The sequence below is a fragment of the Sceloporus occidentalis genome, unplaced genomic scaffold, assembly GCF_023333645.1.
Source record: "Sceloporus occidentalis isolate IW3139 unplaced genomic scaffold, rSceOcc1.0.p SCAF_3, whole genome shotgun sequence".
Classification (NCBI taxonomy): domain Eukaryota; kingdom Metazoa; phylum Chordata; class Lepidosauria; order Squamata; family Phrynosomatidae; genus Sceloporus; species Sceloporus occidentalis.
Window position 1 is genome coordinate 119,214,967 of NW_028316983.1, and position 25,782 is coordinate 119,240,748.

A 25,782-nucleotide genomic window follows, 5' to 3' on the forward strand; every position below is an offset into this window, starting at 1 on the left:
ATGACAGTCGTTTGTCAATGTAGCAGAGGACCCAGCTCCTTTTCTGTCATTACGTATATGTGCTTCATCTGAAAACTGGTCCCTGAAATTATCACTCTCATCCAGCATTTTTTCTATTGCCCTTGTTCAAGCTGAAGGTCTTTTAGAACATATCCATTTTCTTGACAGATCCTTCACTAGAACAAGAGACAAAGACCTACTATACTAAATAAAAATGATTGCTGGAATCTGCCTCTTTTACACCATCTTGCACAAGCGTGAAGGTTGTGTGGCTCTCCAGATGCTTCTGGACCACACCTGTCAGCATGCCTCAGCATTGGCTACATTGGCTGGCTCTTGGGAGTTGTAGTCCAACAACATCTGGTTTTCAGTTGTTTTTAATCTTTTCAATGATTCAATTGTGCAATGCTTTTAGTATGTTTAAATTATTTTTATTGTTTTAAATTTCAAATTGCTTATATTGTATGCCATCCAGAGATACTTTGGTGTGTGTGTGTATGCCTTCAAGTCACCTGTGAACTTGAAGTACCCCTTGAGGTATTGAGAGCCACTTGCAGTTGCTCAGTGTAGGGGAAGGACCTCTTTTATCAGGTTTTTCTGTAAAACATTAGTGGTGGTGTAGTGGTAGCTCCTCCAATTTGGGTATATTGTTAGCTGGGTATGTTGGTATTAACCTTACACACTCCCATCTGCAGTTTCATTGTGGAAATGTAAGCCACAATATTTCAGATAGCCTATGATGAGTCTGGTTGGTCAGCTATAGTTTGTATGACAAATCATACTACAGAAGCAGTTCTCGCTGCTCCATCCACAGCAGCTTGTATGAATGACAAAGATTTGGGTCATGAAAAGCAATCTCCAGTGCCATCGCAATTTTTAACCTTGACACGCCTTTTCCTATGATGTTCAGTACTTCAAAACTCTTGCCCTCAGCCAGCTGGAGGCCTTCTCCTCTCTCAACAATGGTATCTGTTCTCCCTTGTTGGCCCTTATATCTGCAATGCCTCCTTGTGTGCCTGCATAGTATGAATGATTTCTTCTCAAATACCTCATCTTTTATGAAGACTTCCACTTCATCTGCTTTCTCCAACTGAGACAAAAGCTTAAGTTCACTGAACTGCCTTTGCTCATATTGGTTAGTAATGGGTGAATTACTCTCACGTTAATTTAACATTGGGTCAGAAATTACAAGTGTAATTAGAGAATGCTAAAATGTGGTAAGGGACAGATTAATTTACAATCTTCAGCTTTACCTCAGTATGTCATCTATATGTTTTATGAGTTATGAGCTACAATTTTAATTCAGAGCTCTGGAAACATCTCTAAATGATAACGTTTCATTTTTTGTAGTGCAAGCCTAAAGTTGAACAATCCTTGATCTTGGCTAATCAAACTTAGGAAACCTCACAATAATAAATATTATTATTGTTTGCCTTCAAGTCATTTCCATCTTATGGGGACCCTAAGGTGAACCTATCACAGGGTTTTCTTGGCAGGTTTCTTCAGAAGGAGTTTGCTATTGTCATCCTCTGAGCCTGAGAGAGTGTGGCTTGACAAAGATCACCCAGTGAGTTTACATAGCTGAGCTGGAATTTGAACCGTGGTCATAGAATCATAGAGTTGGAAGAGACCTCAAGGGCCATCCAGTCCAACCCCCTGGCATGCAGGAAATCTAAATCAAAGCATCCCCGACAAATGGCCATCCAGCCTCTGTTTAAAAACCTCTAAGGAAGGAGATTCCACTACACTCCGAGGAAGTTTGTTCCACTGTTGAACAGGCCTTACTGTCAGGAAGTTCCTCCTAATGTTGAGGTGGAATCTCTTTTCCTCTAGCTTGCATCCATTTCTCCAGGTCCTAGTCTCTGGAGCAGCAGAAAACAAGCTAGCTCCCTCCTTATCTCCAGAGTCCTAGTCCAATGCTGAAATCAGTACACCATGATAGCTTATACAAAGGCCTTTGGGTTGCAATCTAATAGTCACTTATCCAATAGTTGAATGCAATGGGGTTTACTTTAGAGTACATATGCAATATTGCAGGTTGTAGTAGGCTCTATTCCCTTGTCATTCTTAGATTATATTTTGTGATTCCAAACTTCTTCCTGCTTATAACACGATGTTAACTTCTAGTGTTGTACAGCAAACAAGGAGACTGGCAAAAGTATATTCATTTAAATACGGTTATTGAGTATAGTCCTCTGAAAGCTCCTCTCTAGAGCCTCAGTGATAAATTCTAGTATGATGCATTTGATAGAGCTCTGGTCACAAAAGTGCTTGTGTTTAATACTAAGACTTTAAAGAAGGAAATTTTGGGATTTACCATAAGCTAAAGATATTGAGAGGGAGTCAACATGGCATACCCGGGTTCAAATCCCAGCTTGGCCATGAAACCCACTGGGTAACCTTGGGCAAGTCACACTCTGAGCCTCGTGGGAAGGCAATTGCAAACTACCTCTGAACAAATCTTGCCAAGGAAACCCCATGGCTTTAGGGTTGTCATAGGTTGGAACAACTTGAAGGCACACAACAATAATATAGAAAACAGCAGTGGTACTTCATTATATCTTGAAATGCATTTTAAATGGTGTAGAAATTGCATAAGGTGAAAATTTGCAGAATGTCATGATTAATTTTTAACTATAACTTGTCTGTGTGACTACATGCATGTGTGTATTTTTCAAGCATTATGTTCTTAGCTTATAGTAGCAAATGGCTAATTTAGGAGTTTGAAGGCATAATGGAAATCCCAGATTCTTACTTTCCACCCATGCATGTTTGCCTCTTGTAAGAAATTAACATCTGTTTTGTTTGCTTATCTCACAACTGAAGAACGCTACCTTTCTTTTATGCCACAGTGAATCCTCCCTTCCCATGTGAGGCAGACTGTCAGGCAGGCCTGTTTGATATTTAACTGCTATTATGTGCTGTCAACTCATAAACCTTTATGAGGTTTCAGCTGTTTAGCTAATGTGCAGAAAAATGTTAATCTTTGGGACTGCAGGAGTAAAATTGACCAAACCAAAAATTGCATGCAAGATTCCGCACTGACTGAAGATGTCTAGTCTAATCCTCCTCCTTCGAGTAGATCTGCTGACAGAGAGAGGGTTAGAGGGTTGTTTTTTTCCTCCTGCCTTTCCTTTGTTTGTGGATAGTACAGCATTTATTTAGACATCACAGTGACTTTTTTTTAGAGGAAGGTCAGTTCATTTCTAATAGTGAACTGTCTGTATGTGACAAAACTTGGTAAAGGATCTTGAATTACAGATGCCTTCATAGATGCATTCCAGAGTGCATGACTTAGATCTTAATAAAGCTCTCTGGGTAAACAACTGGCAGGCTGGTTTAAATTTATTTTGGTTTTCCTATCTTTCTGCCTGCCCCCTCCCCATATGCTTTGTCTCAGTTTTGATGTTGGTATTTTAACCTTAAGAGCAAGTCAAAGATGGGGTTCTGTATAATCAGTGTGTCTTTTCTCCCTTTGTTTCTCCATTGAATGCCTATATTTTATATATTTCATGCCAAAGAAGTTACTTTATTGGTGATACTAAGAAGATCCACACCCAAAGAATGAAATCTTACAAAAATATTAATAGCATTCTTGAATCCTGTGGCATTATCTTTCTCCAGGCCATGGCCATATACCATATTCCAACGTGGATTTGATTTGGTGTTGGGAGAACAGCCTTCTGACAAGATATTCAGGTATGGTGTAATGCCAACCTTTTTTTTTGTTTGTTTGTTTTCCCTCATCTACTGTCCTTTCTTTCCAATAGCATATAACAGGAACAGGCTACCTTCAGCAAGAGCTGTACCAAGTATTTACAAGTGAACTTTTTCAACAAAGGGAGAATTTGGACAGAGAGCTAAAATGTTTGATAAAGCCCTATCTGTGCATACTTTTTATAATAACAAACAGATTTTGTTGTATGGTTGTATCACAAAAGAGAAACAAAGCTAATTCGGAGTGAATCCAGGCAGTGGCTCAGGCAAAAGTGTTTCCTAACACAAGCTGCTAGAGATGGCCATACTGGTTGGGAAAGATTGGAGATGTAAGCCAAACACATCTCAAAGTCCACATAAAATTCGCTGTGCTCTCAGTGCATCTGCCTCAGCCTCACTTTGGTTCCATCATGTACTTATATTTTGGATTCTGGAAACATCTGAATCTGCATTCTCTTTAATTTTACACTTTTCTGCACCACCCATCTTTACTTAAGAAGAATGCCACTGTGATTTCTAAAACTAGAAACCCATGCACAGTGAAACTGAAAGCAAAAATGCTTGTTTAAGTACATCTCAATAGAAGGAGCCGAACAACAAAGTAGTGTTTCTCAAATGTTTGAACTTCATACCTTAGTTCACCTTCTTCTACTCTTAATCTACCTTCTTGGGTCCCTAACCTGTCACCACCTGTGAGTTCCACAGGCCAGCATGTAATTGCCATGCACATTAGTTTGTGTATAACCCAGTCTTCATTTGGGGATACATGGGGATGAGCATTATTTAAACATCCAGGTGAAATGTGCAACACCCAGGTGAAATGGAATGGCATGTGGGAGGAGAGCTGGAACATTACCAATCTTGACAGCTTTAAAAGGGCTGTCAAGATAGATCTCTTCCGACAGGCCTTCCCTGAATAATCCACCCAATCTAACAACGAAACGGACTATCACAGAACACACCCAGATTGTCCATCCCCTTGACTCTGACTAGCTCAATCTTTATTTGTTTTAATTGTTCTTGTTATTTTATTATAAGTGTAGTTGGAGGGGGGGGAACTAATGGAATGTATTTTAATATATGTTGTATTTTATATTGTATTTTACCTATTAGTGTAAGCCGCTTCGATCCTGTGGGAGAGGTGGCATATACATAAAAATTATTATTATTATTATTATTATTATTATTATTATTATTATTATTAGCTCCAAACTATCTTTAATGTGCCTGACAAATAATAAAACAAATCTCTGAATTGGAGATGGGGGCCAAGGTTAATGTCTCCCCAAGAACAGTATAAACATAGAAGTTTATAAGGCACAGCAGAAACTATTGCAGACACCATGGGTACAGTATTTCTCAGCTGCAGTACTCAAACATTTATACACATTAATTGATTTAACGTCCAGTCAAATAATAATATAATTGTAGAACAGAGAGCATGCTGAGAATGAAAGCTAAAACAGATCAGATTGCTCTGGAAATAGAAACATTCTATTCTGCAAACCTAATTGAATATACCAGGCCTTTCTAGTGGTGTGTACCTCAGTACATTTTTCATCAGATTATTTTGGCTCTTTTTTTTGCTTTGGGTCCAGATTCACCTACACTCTTGGTGAAGGGATGTGGCTGCCACTAAGCAAGAGCTTTGTGATTCCACCTGCTGAACTGGCCATCAATCCATCTGCCAAATGTAAGACAGACATGACTGTGATGGAAGATGCTGTCGAGGTCAGGTGAGTAGACCTCTGGTGGTACATGAGAATGAGAAGATGGGGACAAAAGGGTCACTCGGATTTTACAAGCCAGCTTTGCCCTCTGGCTCAAGTCACAATAACTGATGGCTTTTTTCTCTCACCACACCTCACTACTTTTTGAACCGTCTGTGATAAGACATAAGTGATGTCTCTTTCTCTTCCTTCAAATCTGTCTTTAAACCCAGCATTGCAATTATTGAATTCTGTGATTCTATGATTGCTAAGACAATTTCATCCTCCCCTCAAAAAAAAAATATATATATATATATATATATATGTGTATATATATATATATATATATATATATATATAAAAAACTATGAGGGGGGAGCAGCTCATTTATTTATTTTAAAATGTATTTATGCCACTTTTTTTAAAAATTACTGAAAGCACAATAAAACAGGGAAATATAGTCTAAAATCAAAATCAAAATTTGAAAAATGCACCAAATAAAGCAGCAGCCACCAGTTGCTCATTAAAATAAAAGAAACTTTGATATGTTACCCAAGTGTCAAGAGTGAGGGTCTTCCAAGCCTGCCTGGAAATTATATTCTCTGTTTCAGATGCCCCCATAGTGAAAGGGCACCTATATCTGACTGAAGCCAGGGGCACCCAAAGAAGGACCACACAGTGCTTATAGTTTAGGGAAAGCTCAAACCCCCAAATTTAAGCCATTTTCAAAAGTGTGCTGCAGGCAATGAGAGTGCCCCAGTACCATCTCTGCGCCTCTGAAAAGTTATATGTGATGTACAATGGATAGGTTACAAAAGGTGTTCATCGAGATTCAAATTCAGAAGCCACCTGGGAACAAGGGGGACATGAGTGGAGAAGAAAAGTACTACAATGATTCATATATATATATATATATATATATATATATAGGCAACCACAGTGCCCAAATTTTATCATAATAATCATTTATAGTGGACTGTTTTAGTGTTCTTCAAAGCCATTTACATTTTTCTGTTGCACTCAGTAGGTAATGTACTGTGGAGTTTAAAGGTGTGTATACCACTTTGGTTTCTGTACTGGAAGAAAGGTGGGGTATAAATTAAATAAAATTAATGTTAATTAATTAATTAATTAATTAATGTTCACGGTGACAAACCTATATCCGTTTACTAGTGATCTGCTTCAGAATGTGAACGCTAAGAAAGTAAATGTGCTTTTGGTAGTAGCCCCAGTAATTTATCATGTACCATTAAAATGTATGAAGAAACTTTCATCACTCAGTTAGAAGCCGAAGTATTGCAGATCATAATCAAAGATATAAAGTATCTGGTATATAGTCATATTTCCTTGTATAAATGCCTATTATAGGCATTATATAAAAGCCTATTATAGACCATTCAACAGCTTACTGTGAAAAATTTGCAAGACATTTTGCAGACAATATTGCTTGGGTCTACTCTGACTTGGATGCTAGTGTAATTGATACAGGTCCAATGGATGTAATCTCTGTGCCTGCTTGTCATATATTATTGGGTATGTTTCACTTTGTACAGCCTGAGGATGTGGACAGGATCATTGGATGCATACTGGATCCTTGCCCTTCCTGGCTTCTGAAAGCACCTAGAGGGGAAATGGCCGAGTGGGTTAGGGGAGTGGTGAATGCCTTACTTCAGCAAGGGAAGTTTCCATCCTGCACAAAGGAGGCTGCGGTGAGGCTGTTATTGAAAATTGCCTTCCTGGATACCACCATTCTGAATAATTATTGGCCAGTCTCTAACATCCCATTCTTGGTCAAGGTTCTGGAGCGAGTGGTGATTTCCCAACTCCAGAGGTTTCTGGATGGGATGGATTGTTTAGATTCAGTTCAATCTGGCTTCAGACCTGGTTATGGAACAGACACAGCTTTGGTCGCCTTAGTGGATGACCTATGCAGGGAACTGGACAGAGGCAATGTGGGAACGAAGCCAGGAGCAAGGGGCCCCTTTCTCTCCTGGCAGCGGCTCCCAGACGGCTCCCGGGGTGTCCTGGGGCATGAAGCCCCAAGGACACTCCTTTTTGGGGCCAGGGAGGAGCGACATTTTGCCGCTTCTCCCTGGTCCTGAAAAGTGCCGGATTGGGACCTCTGGGCTGCCGCTGTGGCTACCCTGGCCCCAATACGTGGCGCTAAGGGGCGGCTGCAGGCCACCCCAAATGGGCGGTCTGTATCCTGCCACAGTTACCTTCATCTTTCCCTTCTCATTATTTTGTTTCATTTCCTGCTCTGCCTTTTTTTTCATCAATGTTTCCCACACCATCCAACCTTCTTGATATGTTGGTATGTGATGATAACTTCCTTGAAGCAACATATCTCTCTGCTTGTATTAGTCTGTAAATCTTGTTGACCATATATTGTGTAACAATCACAGATAGTGAAAACTGCATTTTTCTTCATTGCAGGGAGGAACTGATGACTTCCTCCTCCTTTGATAGCCTTGAAGTTCTTCTGGATTCATTTGGGCCAGTTCGAGACTGCTCTAAGGACAACGGTGGCTGCAGCAAGAACTTCCGCTGCATTGCAGATCGAAAGTTAGACTCTACAGGCTGTATGGTTTGTATACTCTCGATTAATGGCCTCTTGGGGAAGTGAGAGCATGAAGATGTGGTTGCATCTGCATTGGACAGTATCTGGGGCTCCAGTGTGTTGACTTTATTGTCATTCTGCAAGTTAAATGCTGTTCATACATAACCTGTGCTGACCTCTGTCTCTGTTTCTCTCTCTCTCTCTCTCTTTTTGCATATGTACCTTCAAGTCACCTGTTGACATGTGGCAACCCCATGAATTTCATAGGGTTTTCTTAGGCAAGGAAAAGTCATAAAACCTCCTCTGAAAACTTGGTTTCCCATCCAAGTACTAACCAGGGCTGATCCTGCTTAGCTTCCAAGATCAGATGGGATATGCTGCCTTTAGGGTATTTACCCCTGACATCTTCCTGTATCCAGGGCATGTTCTGAGATCATAAGAGTTCATTCAGGTGACTCAGTCCACAGTCATATACAGCAGATGGACTTTGTTTTTCAAGATCTGATCCCACAACTTTTGTACTAAAGCACCAAATCAGACTGTGTAAAACTCTGGTGTGAACATGCCCATGGTATTTTGGAAGAGCAAACACACTCCTTCTGGAAAAGAGAACAGCCCAAGAGATACTTGTTCTTCCTTACACTGTAATACCCCAGCTTTAGGCCTGTCTTACATTTTTGCCAGGGCAGCCTAGGTTTATCACTCTAAGGGCAAGCTAAAAATTAATGATGCAAGTGCAATTTTTTTAGAAAATGTACCGCTGAAACAGACAGCTTGAAAAGGGCAGATTGGGGCCGCCCTAGAGCAGGTCACCCTGGGACTGTAGCAACCACATGTTGTGGCCCCAATCCACCCTGATGCTGCCCTGGCGGCGCAGCCATTCACTCAAAAACCACAAGGTTGCGAGTTCAAGACCAGCAAAAGGGCCCAAGCTCGACTCAGGCTTGCATCCTTCCGAGGTCGCTAAAATGAGGACCCAGACTGTTGGGGGCAAATTAGCTTACTTGCTGATTAGCTTACTTGCTGTTCACCGCTATGATCTTTGGAATAGCGGTATATAAATAAAACAAATTATTAATTATTAATAGGAGTGGAAAAGCCACAGCCCCAGGACAGCTTCTGGGCACTCCAGCAACATACGGTGAACACCATGCCCCTGGAGCATCTTGAAGCTGCTGCCATTTAATCGGCCAAAGCGGGTTCCAGACATATTGAGGGCATGCGGCTTGTAAATGCCATACTCACAAGCTGCCTGGAAGGCTGCTTTACCGGGCCATCTGTTTTGTCCCTTAATCTAAAGTATGAATCTGCACCCTTATCTGGACTGAGACCAGCACACATGGCGAGGGGACATACCCTGCTTTCCTTAGCTGTTTCCCTCATCAAACTGCTCCTGCTATAGAATGCCATAAAAATGACTATCCTAAATAAAATGATAAATTAGACACAGCTTCCTAGGCCATGATTAGTGCACTGAATGAAAGCCAGGAGACTAGAAGGAGAATGTGTTGGTTCCAGAATTTCTTTCAAAAGTGTGTTTTCACATGTAGCCTCATTACATTAGCTGAGAGTATTCCTAGGCACTTGTGACAAAGAGAATGTCTCCATGCTTATGGAAAATGCAGCGGCATCCTGCACCAGGGTGTCAACTGGGGCAGGGCTTCAGGGCAGAGCCGAAAGGTCCCACTCCCAACTCTCTGCCCTGTGTGGCTTTACTTTGAAGTAAACATGCATGGGACGGAGGGGGTACCAGGCCCTCTCCCTCCCTGCTGCATGGGTGTCACCCCCTTTCAGTGGTGTCACCTGGTGCAATCTGGGAGAATGCTTTTCTTTCATTTTTATATAGTTACAAAAAGCTCACATGTCCCTGGCGTTGGCCATGGCACCTCTGGGTTAGATTGTGATGGAGAGATTTCCATACAAGTTTGGCCATGGTATTTCTGTTGTGTCTGTTATATAGTTATGGGATCAAGGTTAATACACAATTCTGTATCTCTCTTTAGAATCAGTTCCTTCTTCCCTACTATTTTTGTGCATCTGAAAGGCCCTATTGCTTAGAAATGCATACTCAGGCCTTAGTGGCATATTTTTGCTTCTTCTACCTCTGCCCCCATCTCACTTACCCATAACCTCCCTCCCCCTTTTACACAAAGCTTCCCATGAGAGATAACTGGAAAGCAACCCATCTGCTCCAAACTTTCTGTGAAGCTGTTTCACATGCTTCTGTACTGGCATTGTCCCTATACACCTGTTCTGTGCAGAGAGAAAAAAATCTTGCCAAAGACAGAGGTGTGAGGAATGAATGGAGGTGGGGGGGAATTGGCAGGTGGAACACTTTCTACACAGATACTTCTAGAATGACTGCTGACAGTAGTAGAAGGGGAATTTTAGGTGGCAGCAGTGTTAAAGAGTGAGAAAGAGAGAATCACAACATATATTTCCAGTGTCTGCAACATCACAGGCTTGAGAAATCTAAAAAAATTGCACATAAAGATACATGAACTCAGAAGCTCACAATTTACATATCTATAATAAATATGTAACATAGTGAAAGTTATAGTCCTTACATCAGAGCAGATACATAGCAGACGATACACAAATAGAGTTACTAATCATTTATTATAATCCCTTTAAGACAACAGTGATAAGAATGAACAAATTAAAATCCATTCTGAAACATCAACTCATATAACAGACATATGGGGACAAGGCATTTGCATACCTTGTTGATACCGCTATACATGTCATAAATGTACAGAGGTAAATTGTTTTGCCACCAGGGCCAAATCTTGTGAAACCATTCCTTTATCCCTGGTAACACTTGAAAGCAACTATGTGATTAGAATTTGTTGTTGTCATTAGCTGCCGTCAAGTTCAGTTTGACTTGTGGCGACCCTATGAATGAGAGACTTCCAGTCTCCATTCTGATTATTAATTGAGCCAAGGTATGGAAAATCTTGGAACTATTTCAATGTCTTCATCATCTACTTTAAAGTTATGTAAATTATCTATGGTCATTATTTTTGTTTATTTAACGTTCAACCATAAATCTGCCTTTTCACTTTCTTTCTTGACTTTCTTCAGTAATGGTTAATTTATCTTGCTTTACATATTACATTTATTGGCATACAAGTTAAACAAATAAGGTGATAAAATGAAGCCTTGCCTGACTCCCTTGCCGTTTGGAAACCATTCTCCATATTCTGTTCTAACAGTAGCCTCTTGTCCTCAATACAGGTTACACATCAGGATAATCAAATGTTGTGGCACACAACAGCCATAGCTTTTGTAATCTATACAAAGATTTTGCTATATAGTCTATAAGGCACAGGTTGATTTTCTTTTTAAATTCTTTGGCATGCGTATTATCCAGCATATGTTTGCAATATGATCCCTAGTGACTCTTCCTTTCCTGAACCCAGTTTGGACAGCTGCAATTTCTCACTCCATATATGTTAACAGTCTTTTGTTGTAGAATTTTGAACATTACTATGCTTGCAAAGGAAATTAATGCAATGGTCCTTTGGTTACTGTAATACTTGGTATCCTGTTTCTTGGGTGTTGAGATGTATGTTGAACATTTCCAATCTGTGGGCCATTGTTTTGTTTTCCATATTTGTTGATGGATTTTAGTTAAAACTAAAGTAGATTCTGCTTCAGCAGACTGAGTCAGCTCTACTGGTATGTCATCTGTTCCTCGCGATTTATTTCTCCCAAATGGTCTAAATGCAGCTTCCACTTAACTTTCTAAGACTGGACGTTTGTCTTGATATAATTCTTGCTTGAATGAATCTGTCATCCTTTCCTCTCCTTTGTATAGTTCTTCTGAACATTGTTTTGCATCATCTTTTTATTTCTGCTTGCTGCTTTATCACATTAAGGAGCAAACAGAATTAAAATGAGAGTTAAACTAGAGAAAACCAGGAAATGCCTGATGTTTATCACACAACATTTCCTGGTTTTCTGTAGTTAACTCTCATTTAAATCCTGTTTGCCCCCTAATGTGATAAAGCAGTTGGTCATGTAATGTGTTCTGCTGGTTGTAGAGCATCTCACTCTTGGTTTAAATATCCCTTTGATCGCCTGTGGAAGAAATTTCTTGCTTTCCCTTTTTCTGTTGCCATCATCTGGTTCTCTACATTGATTATTATAATGGTTCTCTTCATTCCTACCCACAAGTCACCTAACAGTTATATTTAGGGTTCTGATTCTTATTTCTGTCATTTTTCACTTTTGCTTCCCATCTATCATTAACTGCTTGAAGAGTTTCATCTGTCATTGACTGATGCTTACAGTGGACCCTTGCTATACGCTGGCGTTTGGTTCCAAGATCCCCCGTGTATAACAAAATCTATGTATGCTCAAGTCCCATTAAATGTAATGACATAGCAAAATAGTGTCCCTTATTTAAAAAAAAAGGAAAATCAAGGTTTGATATTTGAAATTTATACTTTTTTTTGAACATTTTCAAACCATGTATGCTTGAATCCTTGTATAAAAAAATCCGTGTATAAGAAGGGCCGACTGTATTTTTCTTTTTTGCTACAGATAGTGTCTTTCTGCTTTCCTTCCTGAAAATGTCCCTGGCTTCATTACAGAGTTTTTCTGAATCTTGGTCAATTTGGCTTAATAGTGCAAATCTGATTTTCACATTGTCGTTACATTCTACAGGGATGTTCTTCAGGTTGTATTTCAGCATGGTGGTTGATTTACTATTCTTCTTTAGCTTTACTCTAACTTTTGCTGTTAATAGTTCATGGTCTGTGGTCCTGGTCTTGTTTTTGCAGAGAGAATGTAGCTTCTCCATCTTTCGCTTCTAATTATCTGGGCCTGAAACACATGGGCCAAAAGAAGTGACTTCTGGCCACTTTGGGGGCAAGGCATACAGATGATGTGCATCCCCGCCCTGGCCGGAAACTGTTCCGAGGCTGCCTAAGGTGGCCTGAAGCTGCCAGTACAAGGAGCAGAGAAATTCCACTCCTTGCTAGTGGCCAGTTTGGGACCGTGGTGGTGGCCTGCTTTCAGAGTGGGCCATCTGGTCACTGCAGTTCTGGGCCGATCAGGGCTCTATCACAAGCAGAGCAGCTGCTCAAAGCCACCCATCTGTTTTGCCCTTTAGTCTATTTGATTTCTACATAGTTCATCAGGTTATGTTCATGTATACAGTTTCTTGTTAGGTTGCTTGAAAAATGTGTTTGCAGTGAACAAATTGTTGGCTTTGCATAATTCAATCAGTTGCTCTCTTGCCTCATTTCTTGATCCTAGGCCTAGATTTCCTACCATCTTTTCTGTCCTTTTTTCTCTTTTTGCATTCCGATCACCTATGATTAACAAAAACACCTGTTCTGGTGTGTGGTCAATTTCCTCTTGAATTCCATCATAGAATCTTTGAATTTCTTCTTTTTTGCCTCTGTGTTTGGAGCATAAACTTTGGTTATGGGTTTTCTCTGAAATCTTAATGGGTTCTCCCTGAAATCTTATTGATATGATTGGATCGGAATTTGCATTGTACCCTTTGATTTAACTACATCTTTTTTCACTCTAAATCCTATTTCTTCTTAACTTTTCATTTTACTCATTCTGAGTAAAACAAATGTATAAATACTTTATCTTAATCACCCCAAGTATTGCAATGTTTATATGTTCCATTTCTTCTTTTACTATGTCTAGCTTCCCCTGACTCATCCTTCTTGCATTCCATGTTTCTATAATATGTGTTGTGTAGCTTCAGTCTTTCTTTTGCTTCTGAGCATGCCCACAGCTGAACATCCTTTTGGCTTGAGTCCAGTTGCATCATTAGCCACAGTGCTATTTGTAGTTGTCCCCTGCACTACCCCAGTATTTTGCTGAGTGTATCCTGACATTATCTGTTATTTTACTTGCATTGTCTCATCATAGGATTTCCTTGGTTAAAAAACAAACAAACTTCAATAGGGGTTTTACTGTGCCTTCTTCTGTACAGTACTAACAAGCATTAGCTGTGGTGCCACTGTCATCTCTGAGAGATCCTCTGCTAGTGTCACCTTTCACTACTGGTGCTGCCCAGTAGCTGCTTGGCACATATAGTCTGTCTCCTTAATAAAAACCTTGATACTTACTCATGTGTGCATCCCAGCAGAAAGGAAACTTTGCTGTCTAGGGTGGTTTGCAGGGCTTGAGAGCAGTGGTGCTGCTACTTCTCCTTTGGTTAGTAGTTCCCCAGGCCAGGTGGTTATTATGGCTCTCCTGGCCCTGGGGTCAATCTACAAAGTCTTCCAAGTATTGTGGTTGATATAGAAGATTCACCTGTCATAGTCTCTTGCTTCCTTCCAGCCTGAAGGCAAAGGTAATCCCAAACTCTCCCAGCCCCATGGCCACATCCTCTTTCTGCCACCGTAGTGGTTTCTGATGCATCAATCAGCTGCCCCATCCCTTTTCCCATAGGGGCTTGCTACTGCTGTTGCTTGTGCTCTTGTTATTGTCTCAGCTGCCTCCATTCTCTGCTCTGCCTGTAGCAATGCTAGACAAAGCCCCACTGCTCAGACTAATCCTAGCACTGTGTCATACTGGGTACCTTTTCTTCTTGTGCTTCAGCCACCATAATTCCACTGCCTGTGGCAGCACAGGTCAATTAGGCTTAATGATACCTAATTTTACATGGCACATGAAAGAAACAGGTGGATGGGAGCTTGTTTTCTGGTACTGTTTGTCTGTTTTCTCGTGCCGGCTACAGATGCAGCCACATTACTCTAAAATAGATTTTTGGAATTTTGTAGTTGCCCTGTTGTTTTTCTGTATGGTGTGCTTATTTGCACGGCATTGCCTATTTAAAGCCCAGTGAATACTGTTCTCAAGATGATCTCAAGGAGTGCTCTCTCCTACTCAGTAGTAGGAGGGGGATAACCCTTTCATACAAGCCATTCATGTTTTTTAGGTGTTGAGGCAAATAATTTAAAGGTCCCCTAGGGTATGGGTAACAATTTTGCATTGTTTTTAAGTGTGCTAGGGTTGTTTTAGTCAGGAAGTAAGTCAGATGTCAACTTCAGGAGGGGGCATGGAGAACATTTTGAATAGAATTTGAAAGCAAAATTGAAGATGCTGGATGCCTTGAGTGCCTCAAAAACAGCCCTGGGAGCTCCATGTGGCACATGGACTGCAGTTTCCCCACTTCTGGTCTGGATAATCTGTTTTTCCTAAGAACATCTAAAGTGGGCCAGTCCCCACTCTCTGGAGACACTTGCCACTGCAATGTCTGCTTTCTTCTCTTACATAAGCCCAAGTTATGTGAATATATTTCACCAATAGGATTCCAGCCAAAGGGTTCCTCTTTTGCCTGATGCAACAAGCTCTTCATCACCTAGAACAATTCTGCTAGACCGTACAGTCCACCTTCTGTATCCATGGACTTGCCATCTGCGGATTTGATCATATGAGGATGGCAAGCCCACTGGGGGAGGGTGGCGTTGGCAGAGGAGGAGGAGGAAGGAGGAGGAGAACAAGAAAGAGTGGAGAAGAGGAGGAGGAGGAAGAAAAGGAGGATGAGCGGTGGCAGGGCAACAGAGGGGGTTAAGAGGAGGAGGAGAAAGTGGAGGATGTGGGGAAGAGGAGGGGGAGGGGGAAGGAAAAGGTGGAGGAAGACTAGAGAAGAGGAGAAGAGGAGGAAGAAAAAGAAAACAAGTGGCGGCAGTGCAATGGAAGGGGAAGAGGACGATGAGAAAAGCAGAGAAGGCGAGGTAAGAGGAGGAGGAGGAGGAGCAAGAGCTGCAGCAGCGGTGACGGGATAAGTGGAGGAGGAGAAGAGGAGGAAGAGTGAAGTAGGAGGAGGGGGAGAAAGAGATGCGGTGATGGGGAAGAGGAGGAAGAAGTGGTACCCCCCGTTGCCTGCTGCAGTGAGAACGGCAAGGCTGGCATTGGGGAGGGGCAAAGTGCCATTGTCCTCAATGGTTGTGCGGCCATGTGGCTGCACACCATTGAGTACTAGCAGACTTGAACATGCACGGATTTTGTTATCTGCTGGGGGGGGTCTGAAACGGATCCCCCTGCAGATACCGAGGCAATATGTGACTTATTAGCCTCCTTCACTGCCACATAGTAGCCATTACAAAATGTTGTGTTGGGCTGGATTTGCTTTGTAACTTACATCACATGTTCTTCAGCTGTCATCTGACCTGTTTTGATGCCTGTAGATCTTCTGTAAACCAGGTAAGATTACAGGTTCTATCCCAGCAGAGAGGACACTTGGATCAGTTGTGTGTCAATAACTCTTTCTATCTCTCCATTCCATAGTGAGTCCATAGCTTCAATGGAGTTGCCAACCCTATCAGCCAGAAAACCTCCCTAGAGTATTCATGAATATTTCATATTCTATAAGTCTCCAGCACGGAACATCCTAATTGGTTCCCATCCCACAAGAAGGTTCTGCTGCCATCAGTCCACAAGGACCAATCTCAGCCTCCAGCATGATAGCAGGAGGGAATGATGGCAGCAGATACATTTCTAAGGAAAGAGGATACTTATGAGAAGTATGAAGAAAAACCAGACCTAAATTCACAGTGCAGGGCTTAGCTATGGGTGCCAGAGAATGAGAGAAACCTGCTGCCCTCTCAGAGCTCTGATTCCCAATCCGTCACAACTGCTTGCCCAACCACATGGTAGTGCTCAGGTAGTTCTGTGTTTATTCATCGCATGCCGCAGAAGTTCTGCAAAGCCATGGTGGCAGTAGAAAGCCATTTTTTTGCTGGCTCAAAAAGGAACAGCATTTTTCAGCTTCTTTTTGTGCTCGGAAAAAGCTGGGTTGGGGGCATGGCATGCGGTTGCCACAGCCAAAACTCAGTGTTCTGTTTTGGCCAAAGGTAACAGTAATAAAGTACAGGTGAATTCTTTCAATCCATTTGTCATCAGTGAAACAAAGTGCAAAGCAATGCCCTGCTGGTCTTTAGTCACTAGAAGTCCTGATCAAGAAAGCAATGAAATCTCCTTTGTGTGATGCAGGCACTAGGACCCTGATAGTACCTCATACTGAGTTTAAGTGCTGCACCTGAATAAAAGGATGGGATTCCAATGAAAGTTTATGGCAGGAGCCACCAGGAACAAAGCAGGCACTGTTGCTCATACAGACATGTACATTGTATGATGCACAACCTGCATGAACTGATCAGTGAGATAGGATAATGCATTGGCAGCATCTCCTAAGACACAGTTGCCTTTTTATTGTTTCTCCCTTGCAAATCACAGGTTCACAGGTTCTGTACCTGATCCACAGAGATGAAGAGGGAGTTGTGCAAGAACGCTTCTGCCAAGCATTTATGTTAAGTTCTTCAATTTTTCAAAGCCCGTATGTCCTGTTCTGCAGGCTCCACTGGTCACAAAGGAGTCAAATAAATCAGAGAAACACATAGACAAGTATCACACCTCCCTTGCCTACCCCGTGTTTTTCAGTACATCTGGTCAACCAGATGGGAAAGCATGGTGCTGGGGATGGGTGCTGGGCAGGGTCCCCCAACTCTTCATTTGCCCGTTTGCCATCATCCCAAACATCTGGGCCTGCTTGTTGAGTGCCAGCATCATAAAACACCTAAAGTACTCTTGTGCTTCGGTGTTCCAGCTGGCACTGGAGGGGGAATTGCAACATGGGGCAGGATGAGAGTCTTGTGAGCCCACAGGGGGCCGTTTGTTTTGGAAATTGCAGAATTAGTGTCAGCAAGCAACCTGTAACATGTTGCGTGAGCTTCAGTCACCAGGAGCACGAGGAGAAAAATGTTGCAGGAACAAATCCTCTGTTAATACCACATGAGCCAAAACACAAGAAAAAGGAAGGAGAGCAGCCCATACATCTCTTCCATCTATGTTCTACAAAGTGTTCCATTTTAAAGGAAAAACATTCTTGAGACTGTTACCAGTCAAGTGGGTAGCCTTTTAATTCACTTCAGTCAGACTTGTTTATGAGTTCAGTGACTGAGTCGAAAGCTAAAACAAACTTGGAAGTTTGGAAAATAGTCTCTCGACAATCAGGGGCTATTGACTTGGCTTTTTGATGAGTGACCATGTAAACAACAGCAAAGACATTTTGCAGGGAACTCAGATACAAAAAAAAGTTCAGACTTCATTGCAAGCAATTATTCTCCAGGAAATGACTGGAAACAGTAGGGGAGCATCAGCCTTTAACAGAGATGGGGAGTCTGCAACCCTGCAAGTATTGGACTGCAACTCTTCTTATTTCTGACCATCAGCCAGGTTGGTTATGGCAGATTGGAATTGGAGTCCAGCAACATTTGAAGGATCATAGGTAGGGATGGGGGAAAAATTCAAGTTAGTGGATTATCAGAACAAATTGGCCAGGCCCTTTTGTTTTCAGTTAGCAGGAGGAAACCATAGGTGTCATGTCCTTTTCTCCCATTTTTTTCAAATTTTACATGAGTGATTGTGCAAAGTAAAAATAAAATGTGAATCTGAAACACACACAAACTCCTCAGTCAGTGAGAAAATGAGTAGAAATATGTGTGTTAAAGGGGGGGGGGGATGTTGTTGAGAAAAGAAAGCACTGAAACACCTGAGGTAAAGATTAGTAGCAGGGTAGCAATAGCATCAGGTACATTTCTATACCACTTATCAGTGCACTTAAGCACTCCCTAAGAAGTTTACAAAGTGTAAGCTAATTGTCCCAACAAGCTGGGTACTCATTTTAGCAAATTTGAAAGGATGCAAGCCTGAGTAGAGCTTGAGCCCACTTGGCTGGGATTGAACTCACAACCTTATGGTTTGTGAGTAAGTGGCTGCAGTACAAGCATTTAATCACTGTGCCACCAGGGTACAAAAGACTCAGCTACATCTCTTGAGAAGAAATGGTGAATAGTATGGTACATATTGTATTAGGAAAAGCATGCAAAAATACGCACAAATTTTCAAATGAAAAGAAAGAAAAGCCTTACAACTTGATGTGAAACAGAAAGAAAAATAATGTGGGTGAAGGTGCAGCAAAACAAAAACATTCCCATCCTTAATCACAGGTTCCCCATCTCTGGTCTCAAAATTTCATTCTGGCATTGTCCTGTTTCTAGGAACCAGGAACACACCCCTAGTCCCCAGAGGTCTGTGAGGAAATTAGAAGTCTGGAAGAGTGTTGGGACACAGATTTAGCCATCCAGCTGTTAAATTTCAGAGCATCCTCTCTGCCCTATGGGACACACAGGAGCAAGTATCCAAACAACAGATATACAATAGGGCCATAACACCGAGGTTAAGGGGAATACAATATCCAGGGCTAAGAGAAGAGGTGAGAAGGTTAAGCAAAAAAGTGCTGAAACAGGTGAGATGAATAATGATAGGGGGCAAGAGACTCAGCTGTATCCTGTGAGAGGAAAGGATGAGTAGTGTTGCAGATACTACAGAGATAAGCACAATGAAATGTTACAATTAGGAAAAGGTTGGAGTGGAGAGTATGAGCTCCTAGTGAGGATAGTAATGTAGAAATATTTTGTAGAAGAGAAGGTAGAAGAGGCGGAGAAGAGAAATTATCCCCACAACGGAAAGAAACATAAATGTTGTTTTTCAGCAAGTATGAAATAGTGGTATTCTAAGTTTTTCTCAAAATGCTATGTAATATCCAGATAGGAGATGCAGTGGGTTAGTGTTTTGATTTTTTGTTTGTTTGTTTTATAGACAGTTATTGTTGGAACACATCCAGTGGAGATGCAGTTATGGTATTCTGTGTCATGAATACAATTTTGTGACAATGAGTGAAAACCCATGCAAGGGCTCTGCACTTTTTCACATCAGTTCTCTCTAAATTGGCTTGTGCTTTTGTGCTTTCTGTCCTGCCAGTGCCCACCTGGTCTCAGCCCCATGAAGGATGGGACTGGCTGCTATGATCGCCACATTGGGGTGGATTGTTCAGATGGATTCAATGGTGGCTGCGAGCAGCTCTGTCTTCAACAGATGGTGCCTTTGCCAGAAGATCCTGTTTTATACAATATTCTCATGTTCTGTGGGTGAGTTATGCAAACAGTTCTCTGCAGTGCCTTCCAGGAAAATAGAGCTGTTTTTGTTAAGCTTTTGGGTATTTATTGGTCTGGCTGTGCTTAAACCTTTCCCCACCCCACTCCCATATTAGCATGGCCAGACTATATACCACTCATAGCTATTTTTTTGCTACTTCAGAGTTCCTTTCTAGCACTTCTTTTTAGTTACTACTGGTCTTCTTTGTTAATATAAAAATCCAACTGATAGTACAGTGTTGATAGAATATTTTCTAAACTTGCTGGCTATGCCCCTTGACACGGGGAGACAGGACTGGATTGCATACTAAAGAGGTTAGGCTCTCCTTGACAGAATGCTCTGTTCTTTAGGAGGCACAGATTTCCTATTCAGTTAGTGTTGTGTGAGTTTCCCTTGCCCTGCATGCTGGTCCATATTACAATTTGTCCAAGAGAATTTCTAAAATTGAATCAGTTTGTATGTATTTGCCACTTTCTGTGCTAACTGATAGTATAGTTTTGGTATACTATGGCATCTCTGAGATGTGTTGGACTACAATCTGCATCATTCAGAGCCAGAAGAAGCACTGGCAGAATTGACAGGGGACTGTGAGAGTTGTAGTCCAGCACATCTGAGGTCAAAGAGGTCCTGTAAGGCATGCCCCAGAATCGATTACAGAAAGATCAGTGAGGAAGGGTTTGTATTGAGGTTAAAAATCTGGAAAACACTGAGTTAGACCTACAATATTAATTTAAGCTTCATTTGCCAAAGAGTCTGTATGGCATTTCACTGTGCAGCTCCTGAAAGTATTGGTGTAGCCTCCCAGGCGGGACATGTTTGCCCTCTGAGTCCTATAGTCAATTTTAATAATTTTCCTTTCATTCACTTTCTTGACAGATGCATTGAAGATTACAAGCTGAGTGTAGATGGGCGGTCATGCCAGTTAATTTCAGAATCCTGTCCAGACGGTGGTGACTGTGAAGAAAGCCGAGAGCTGCCCATGAACCAAACTCTCTTTGGAGAGATGTTCTATGGCTACAACAATCAAACACATGAAGTGGCAACTGGGCAGGTGCTAAAGGGCACATTCAGGTGATGGTGGTAGCAGAACAATACTTTCCCATTCTCCTGCTTCCTAGGCCTGTTCTTGTTAGTTGTTTCTGCAGAATGGCATATGTGTATGTGGTGTTTTCACAGAATCAACTAAACAGACAACCATTTACAGTCTGAAATGCCACAGTGGCAGGAGCCACACATAATGATGAAATACGGTTTAGTGTAACATGCTGAGGGAGAAAGGTGAGAACAGTCTTGGGGCCACATGCTCCTCACTTCACTTCCACAGAGCCAAGAAGGGTGCTAAACATACAAGCTAGGAATAATGCTTTAACATGAACTCTGATTTGTAAAATACCAATAAAACAACCTATTGTTTGTAGCTGGCTTGTTTAGCAATTGACCAGAAGTTACATAAAATTAATTGCAAGTCATGCATTGTCTAGATTTGATTCATTATTGAAAGTTAGGAATCTGTTAAAGTAAAACTGAATTCTGGTGTATTTCTCCTTGCATATACCAGAGGAGCAGAAGGGAAAGGGTCCATGAGTCTTGTTCTCTGCACAGGTTCCTTTCTGCTTGCTACAGACGAGTGTCTTGCAGAAAATCATCCACTGATGAGGACAGAAATGTAGAGAACATTTGGGATGCTTGAATCGGTTCTAGAAAATTTATTGGGCTCAAGCTTCCTAAAGTGCAGCTAGAGGAAACATGAGAGTATGTTGGAATAAATTTATTTTATTTTATTATGAGGAAAACAGCTTTGAGAGGGGAAAGTTTTCATTGGAAGCAAATCATCTTAACACTGCAGTGGCCTTAGACAAATACCTTGGAATTCATGCACATTGTCATGAGTGTAGATGGTTTGTTGAAGAGCAGAGCAGCCTTTGAAATAGATTCAGCTTCCTTTCCTTTCTTTTTGTGAGCTTTAAGGGGAGCCCCATGAGCTTTTGTCAACAGTGATCAAAGATGGGATACTGAACAAGCAAAAGTGTTTGGTTTCATGAAGTTACAACAAGTGCCCTTTGAAGACCCTTTCCCCTCCACCTGTGCAGTGCTTAACTACGGAGCTAAGGACAGGAACAAAATTCAGGGACTTGGTCCTCTTGGCAGCCTTGGACCTGCATGGCCTGCATAGCAGATTTTATAGTGAATTGTGTTGTCTGTATTGCTGTAGAGAGGGATGTACCTCACCCATCAGGGTATTTTGAATTGACCTTTTCCATTTGTATGTGCTGGAACATCTTCTCTTTTCTCACATCCCATCCCGTCCCCTCTGTCTCTTTTTCCTTTTTTCTCCAGGCAGAATAACTTTGCCCGTGGGTTGGAACAGCGCCTACCAGATGGGCTAGTGCTGGCCACTGTTCCACTAGAGAACCAGTGCCAAGAGGAACTCTCTGAGCCAACCCCTGACCCAGATTTTCTAACTGGTAGGTGATTCCAGTCCAGTCCTTGCCTGTTCATCTTTTGTCTCTTCTCCAACTAGGCAGTTTCAAGCCTAAACTGAGGGACCTCTAAAACTGTGCCAAGCTTATATTGTTAGCCAGTTTGAAGAAATTTTACAAATGTGAAGAACAACATTAGAAAATAACACTACAAAATTTGTCTGTGCATTCTCCCTCTGTCCTTGATAAACTTTTTTTTATAAGAAAGAGACTTTAGATTAATTTTAGGAAAGTATGTGTTTGGTAAATATGCAATGGGTAGCTGAGAGAGAGAGAGAGAGATTCAGTGTTCTGTTTGCACATTTCATTACACTTCAGTGACAATATAAATCACTGAAGAAAATAAGCCTGAGGAAGTAAGTAGTTCCATCCTTTCTTTCGGAACTTTACTTGTGTCCTCCTGAATGATGATCAGAGGGCTTTTTAAAAAAGGAAATAAAAGCTGGTTTTATTCACTAAAATAAGCAGATCAGGCATTACTCTGAATGCACATAAGGGAGCTGAGGTGCTGAGTAAGGCAGACCTCTTTTTCTCTCTCCCCATAATCACTTCTGCGATAGTAACTTTAATATGCTGGGAGCTGACGTCACTGAATGCAATTGAAAAGAACCCCAGTCTCCACTCTTGATATATTGAAGGTAGGAAGGGGCTGTAAATACTGCAGTATTGCAGCTCCTTGGGAGCAAATTCCCCCAGGTCCTGCACAGAAATCCTTTGTCTATACTAGGCATACTTGGTGGTAGCTCACACTCTCTAGGGAAACTAGGAGTGGAGAACATTCAGTCAGTGAGCCATATTCAACTCCTCAATAGCCCGCCACTTCCTGTTATTTTTTTAAAGGTTTTTTTTTTTTTACTCAGAATGCCCCTGCACCCTTGAGAGGGTGGTGGGTAGTTTTATCATGGAAAAAGCCATTGTCTGGATGAAATATATGGCCTGAAGCATGGCATCTTACAGGTTTTTAAATGGGGGAGGCAGTGTGTGTGTGGCCCTCCAGTGTCTAGCATGTGCCATCCTAGGCCACACCTATTTGCCCACCCCTTGCTATGTAATTGGCCTATTTGTGGATCAAGCACCCAGAATGTAAGGGAGAGACGTTTGCTGGCTAGCAGCGTGGAATGAGGACACCAGCAAGGTCCTGGAGGGTGTGGGGATGTTGGAGTTGTATAAAGTGGGAAGGAGTAGTAGAATCACCTTGTTATTAGTTTCAAAATTGTCCCTGCTGGTAATAACAGTGGCTGGAATTCCCTTGGTACTTTATGCTGGTATAGTGGTCTGTTAGGATGGGCCTTACGCACGCACCTAACCCTAGTACGTCCCCAGGGCATACCAAATGGCGGCGCCCTATACACATAGGGGCCACCATTACGACGTCACGAACATGCCGCCTCCAAACGGAGCGGCGCAGCCGTGATGTCTTTGTACTGCGCGAGGGCGCATAGAAACGGAGCTCCTTCCGCGATTTGCATCGCTGGCGCAGCCTTTAGACAGCTGCGCCAGTGACGCAAGGGAGAAAGGCCCCTTTCTCCTCCTCCCCGCTGCCATCGGGTGTCCTTGGGGCATAAAGCCCCAAGGACACCCCTTTCCAGGCCGCGGGGAAGCGGCCTTTTGCTGCTTCCCCGCGGCCTGGAAAGCGGTGGATCGGGGCCTCGGAGGCTGCTGCTCTGGGAAAGCAGTGCCTACAGGCCCCCCCAAAGGGGCGGTCTGTAACGCGCCAAAGTCTCAAAAGAACATTCAGAAGTGGAAGTTTTATTGGTGTATGTCCAATGTATTTTAACCTGTGCAAGATGATCTTACCTGCTGTCTTGTTTATGTAGTAGTAGAGTATGTTGGAGCATGTTGCTTCAAAAATATTTCATACTTAACATTAGTTGTATAAAATAATCAAATAAGATACTTGTGCAAATTGAAGCACATAATACCTTTTTTACTTCTGAGCATAGTTTTGTGGCTTTGCCACACCCATTCTGCCTTGGATGTGAGAGTGTGTGTGTGTTGGTGCATTGCACTCGCACACATACCGTATACAGATCAGTTGTTGAATGGGTTTATAGAGAGTTTACAGTGGTAGCACCAGAAGACATGGCATTCAGAGCCTTGTTGAGTTTAAAATAGATATTTGACCACATTGCCACTGGCCCTTTTCGCTAATGGATCCTGGGAGCTGTAAGTACAGTTGTCCCTCCCTTTTCACGGACTTGGAATCTGTGGTCTTGCTCTTCACGGGAGGGACAAGTGCCCATTAATAAATTGTGGTGCGCTCCTGCGTGCGAGGCCCATTTTTTTTCTATGGGACTCGAATATGTGCGAATCATCATTTTTGCAAAGGGGTCCAGAATGGATCCCCCGTGAATTGGGAGAGGCTACTGTATCTTTTTCAAGCTCTGGAATGCTGCCATAGGATGACCCAGTGCTGATTCAGGATTGAGGTTAGAATAATAGAATCATGGAGTTGGAAGAGACCACAAGGATAATCCAGTCCAACCCCCCTGCCATGCAGGAACTCTCAATCAATGCCTACCTGACAGATGATCATCCAGTCTCTCTTTAAAGACTTCCACTTCATTGTGATGCTGCAAATAGAGATCGGGGGGTGGGGGTGGTGGTAAATGGAGAGGCAGTATCGAGACAGTATAGACTGTGAATGAGAGAACTGAAGGCTGTATGGTGTGAGCACAGTGCTCATGGTCTCTATGCTTTTAACTTTAGCTCGAGGTTCTCAACAATTTTCACCCTCAGTCATCCCCTTTATCTTCCCCCTGCAGCTGGCCTTTATGAGACACCTCCCCACCTACATCCACACCCCTTGGCATAAGCTAAGGCTACAATTTGCTCATGGGAGCACATTTTAAAATGCTCAGTCTGCTGTGCATGGAGAGGACAGCTCATTAAAAATGTAATTAGTAGAGAAATTAACACTGTGGGGCCGTGCCTTTGGGACTGGCCTTACAGCAGGAAAAAAAAAAAGGCAGGGGAGGGAGAGAAAGAGGGGAAGCTTGTTATCTTCAGAAGTGAAGACTAGGCTAGAGAAGAGGAACAAGCATAAGCAAACTCCTTTTAAGTTGTGTTTTTAATTAATGAAGAGTTGCTGACCCATAGACCTTTCTTTGGTATAATTAGTGTTTCTCTTCCCTGCTCTGAAGGAAAAAAAGACCTCCTGTGTTGCCATTGCTCATCCTTTTCCCTCCTCCTACACCTGTCTCTGCATTTCTTGCTGTCTTTGCCACATTTAATTAGGCGTCTTCTTGAATTAAGCGTATTGGCCAGTTCGGCTGCTTAAAAGCAATTTGGGCTATTGTCACTTGGGAAATTGAATGAAAGTAATTGGCCATTATGTAGCACA

At 42.1% G+C, this 25,782-nt stretch overlaps 1 protein-coding gene across 1 annotated transcript in view; it reads left to right on the forward strand.

Annotated features, from left to right (window-relative positions):
• Positions 1-25,782, forward strand: part of LOC149316634 (astrotactin-1) — a 260,561-nt gene that overhangs the window by 174,420 nt on the left and 60,359 nt on the right. The window contains exons 9-14 of the mRNA XM_089518325.1: positions 3,625-3,699; positions 5,316-5,453; positions 7,863-8,013; positions 19,786-19,952; positions 20,836-21,030; positions 22,297-22,424. Of these exons, the coding sequence (XP_089374451.1) occupies positions 3,625-3,699; positions 5,316-5,453; positions 7,863-8,013; positions 19,786-19,952; positions 20,836-21,030; positions 22,297-22,424 (854 nt within the window). The remainder of the gene's footprint in view (positions 1-3,624; positions 3,700-5,315; positions 5,454-7,862; positions 8,014-19,785; positions 19,953-20,835; positions 21,031-22,296; positions 22,425-25,782) is intronic.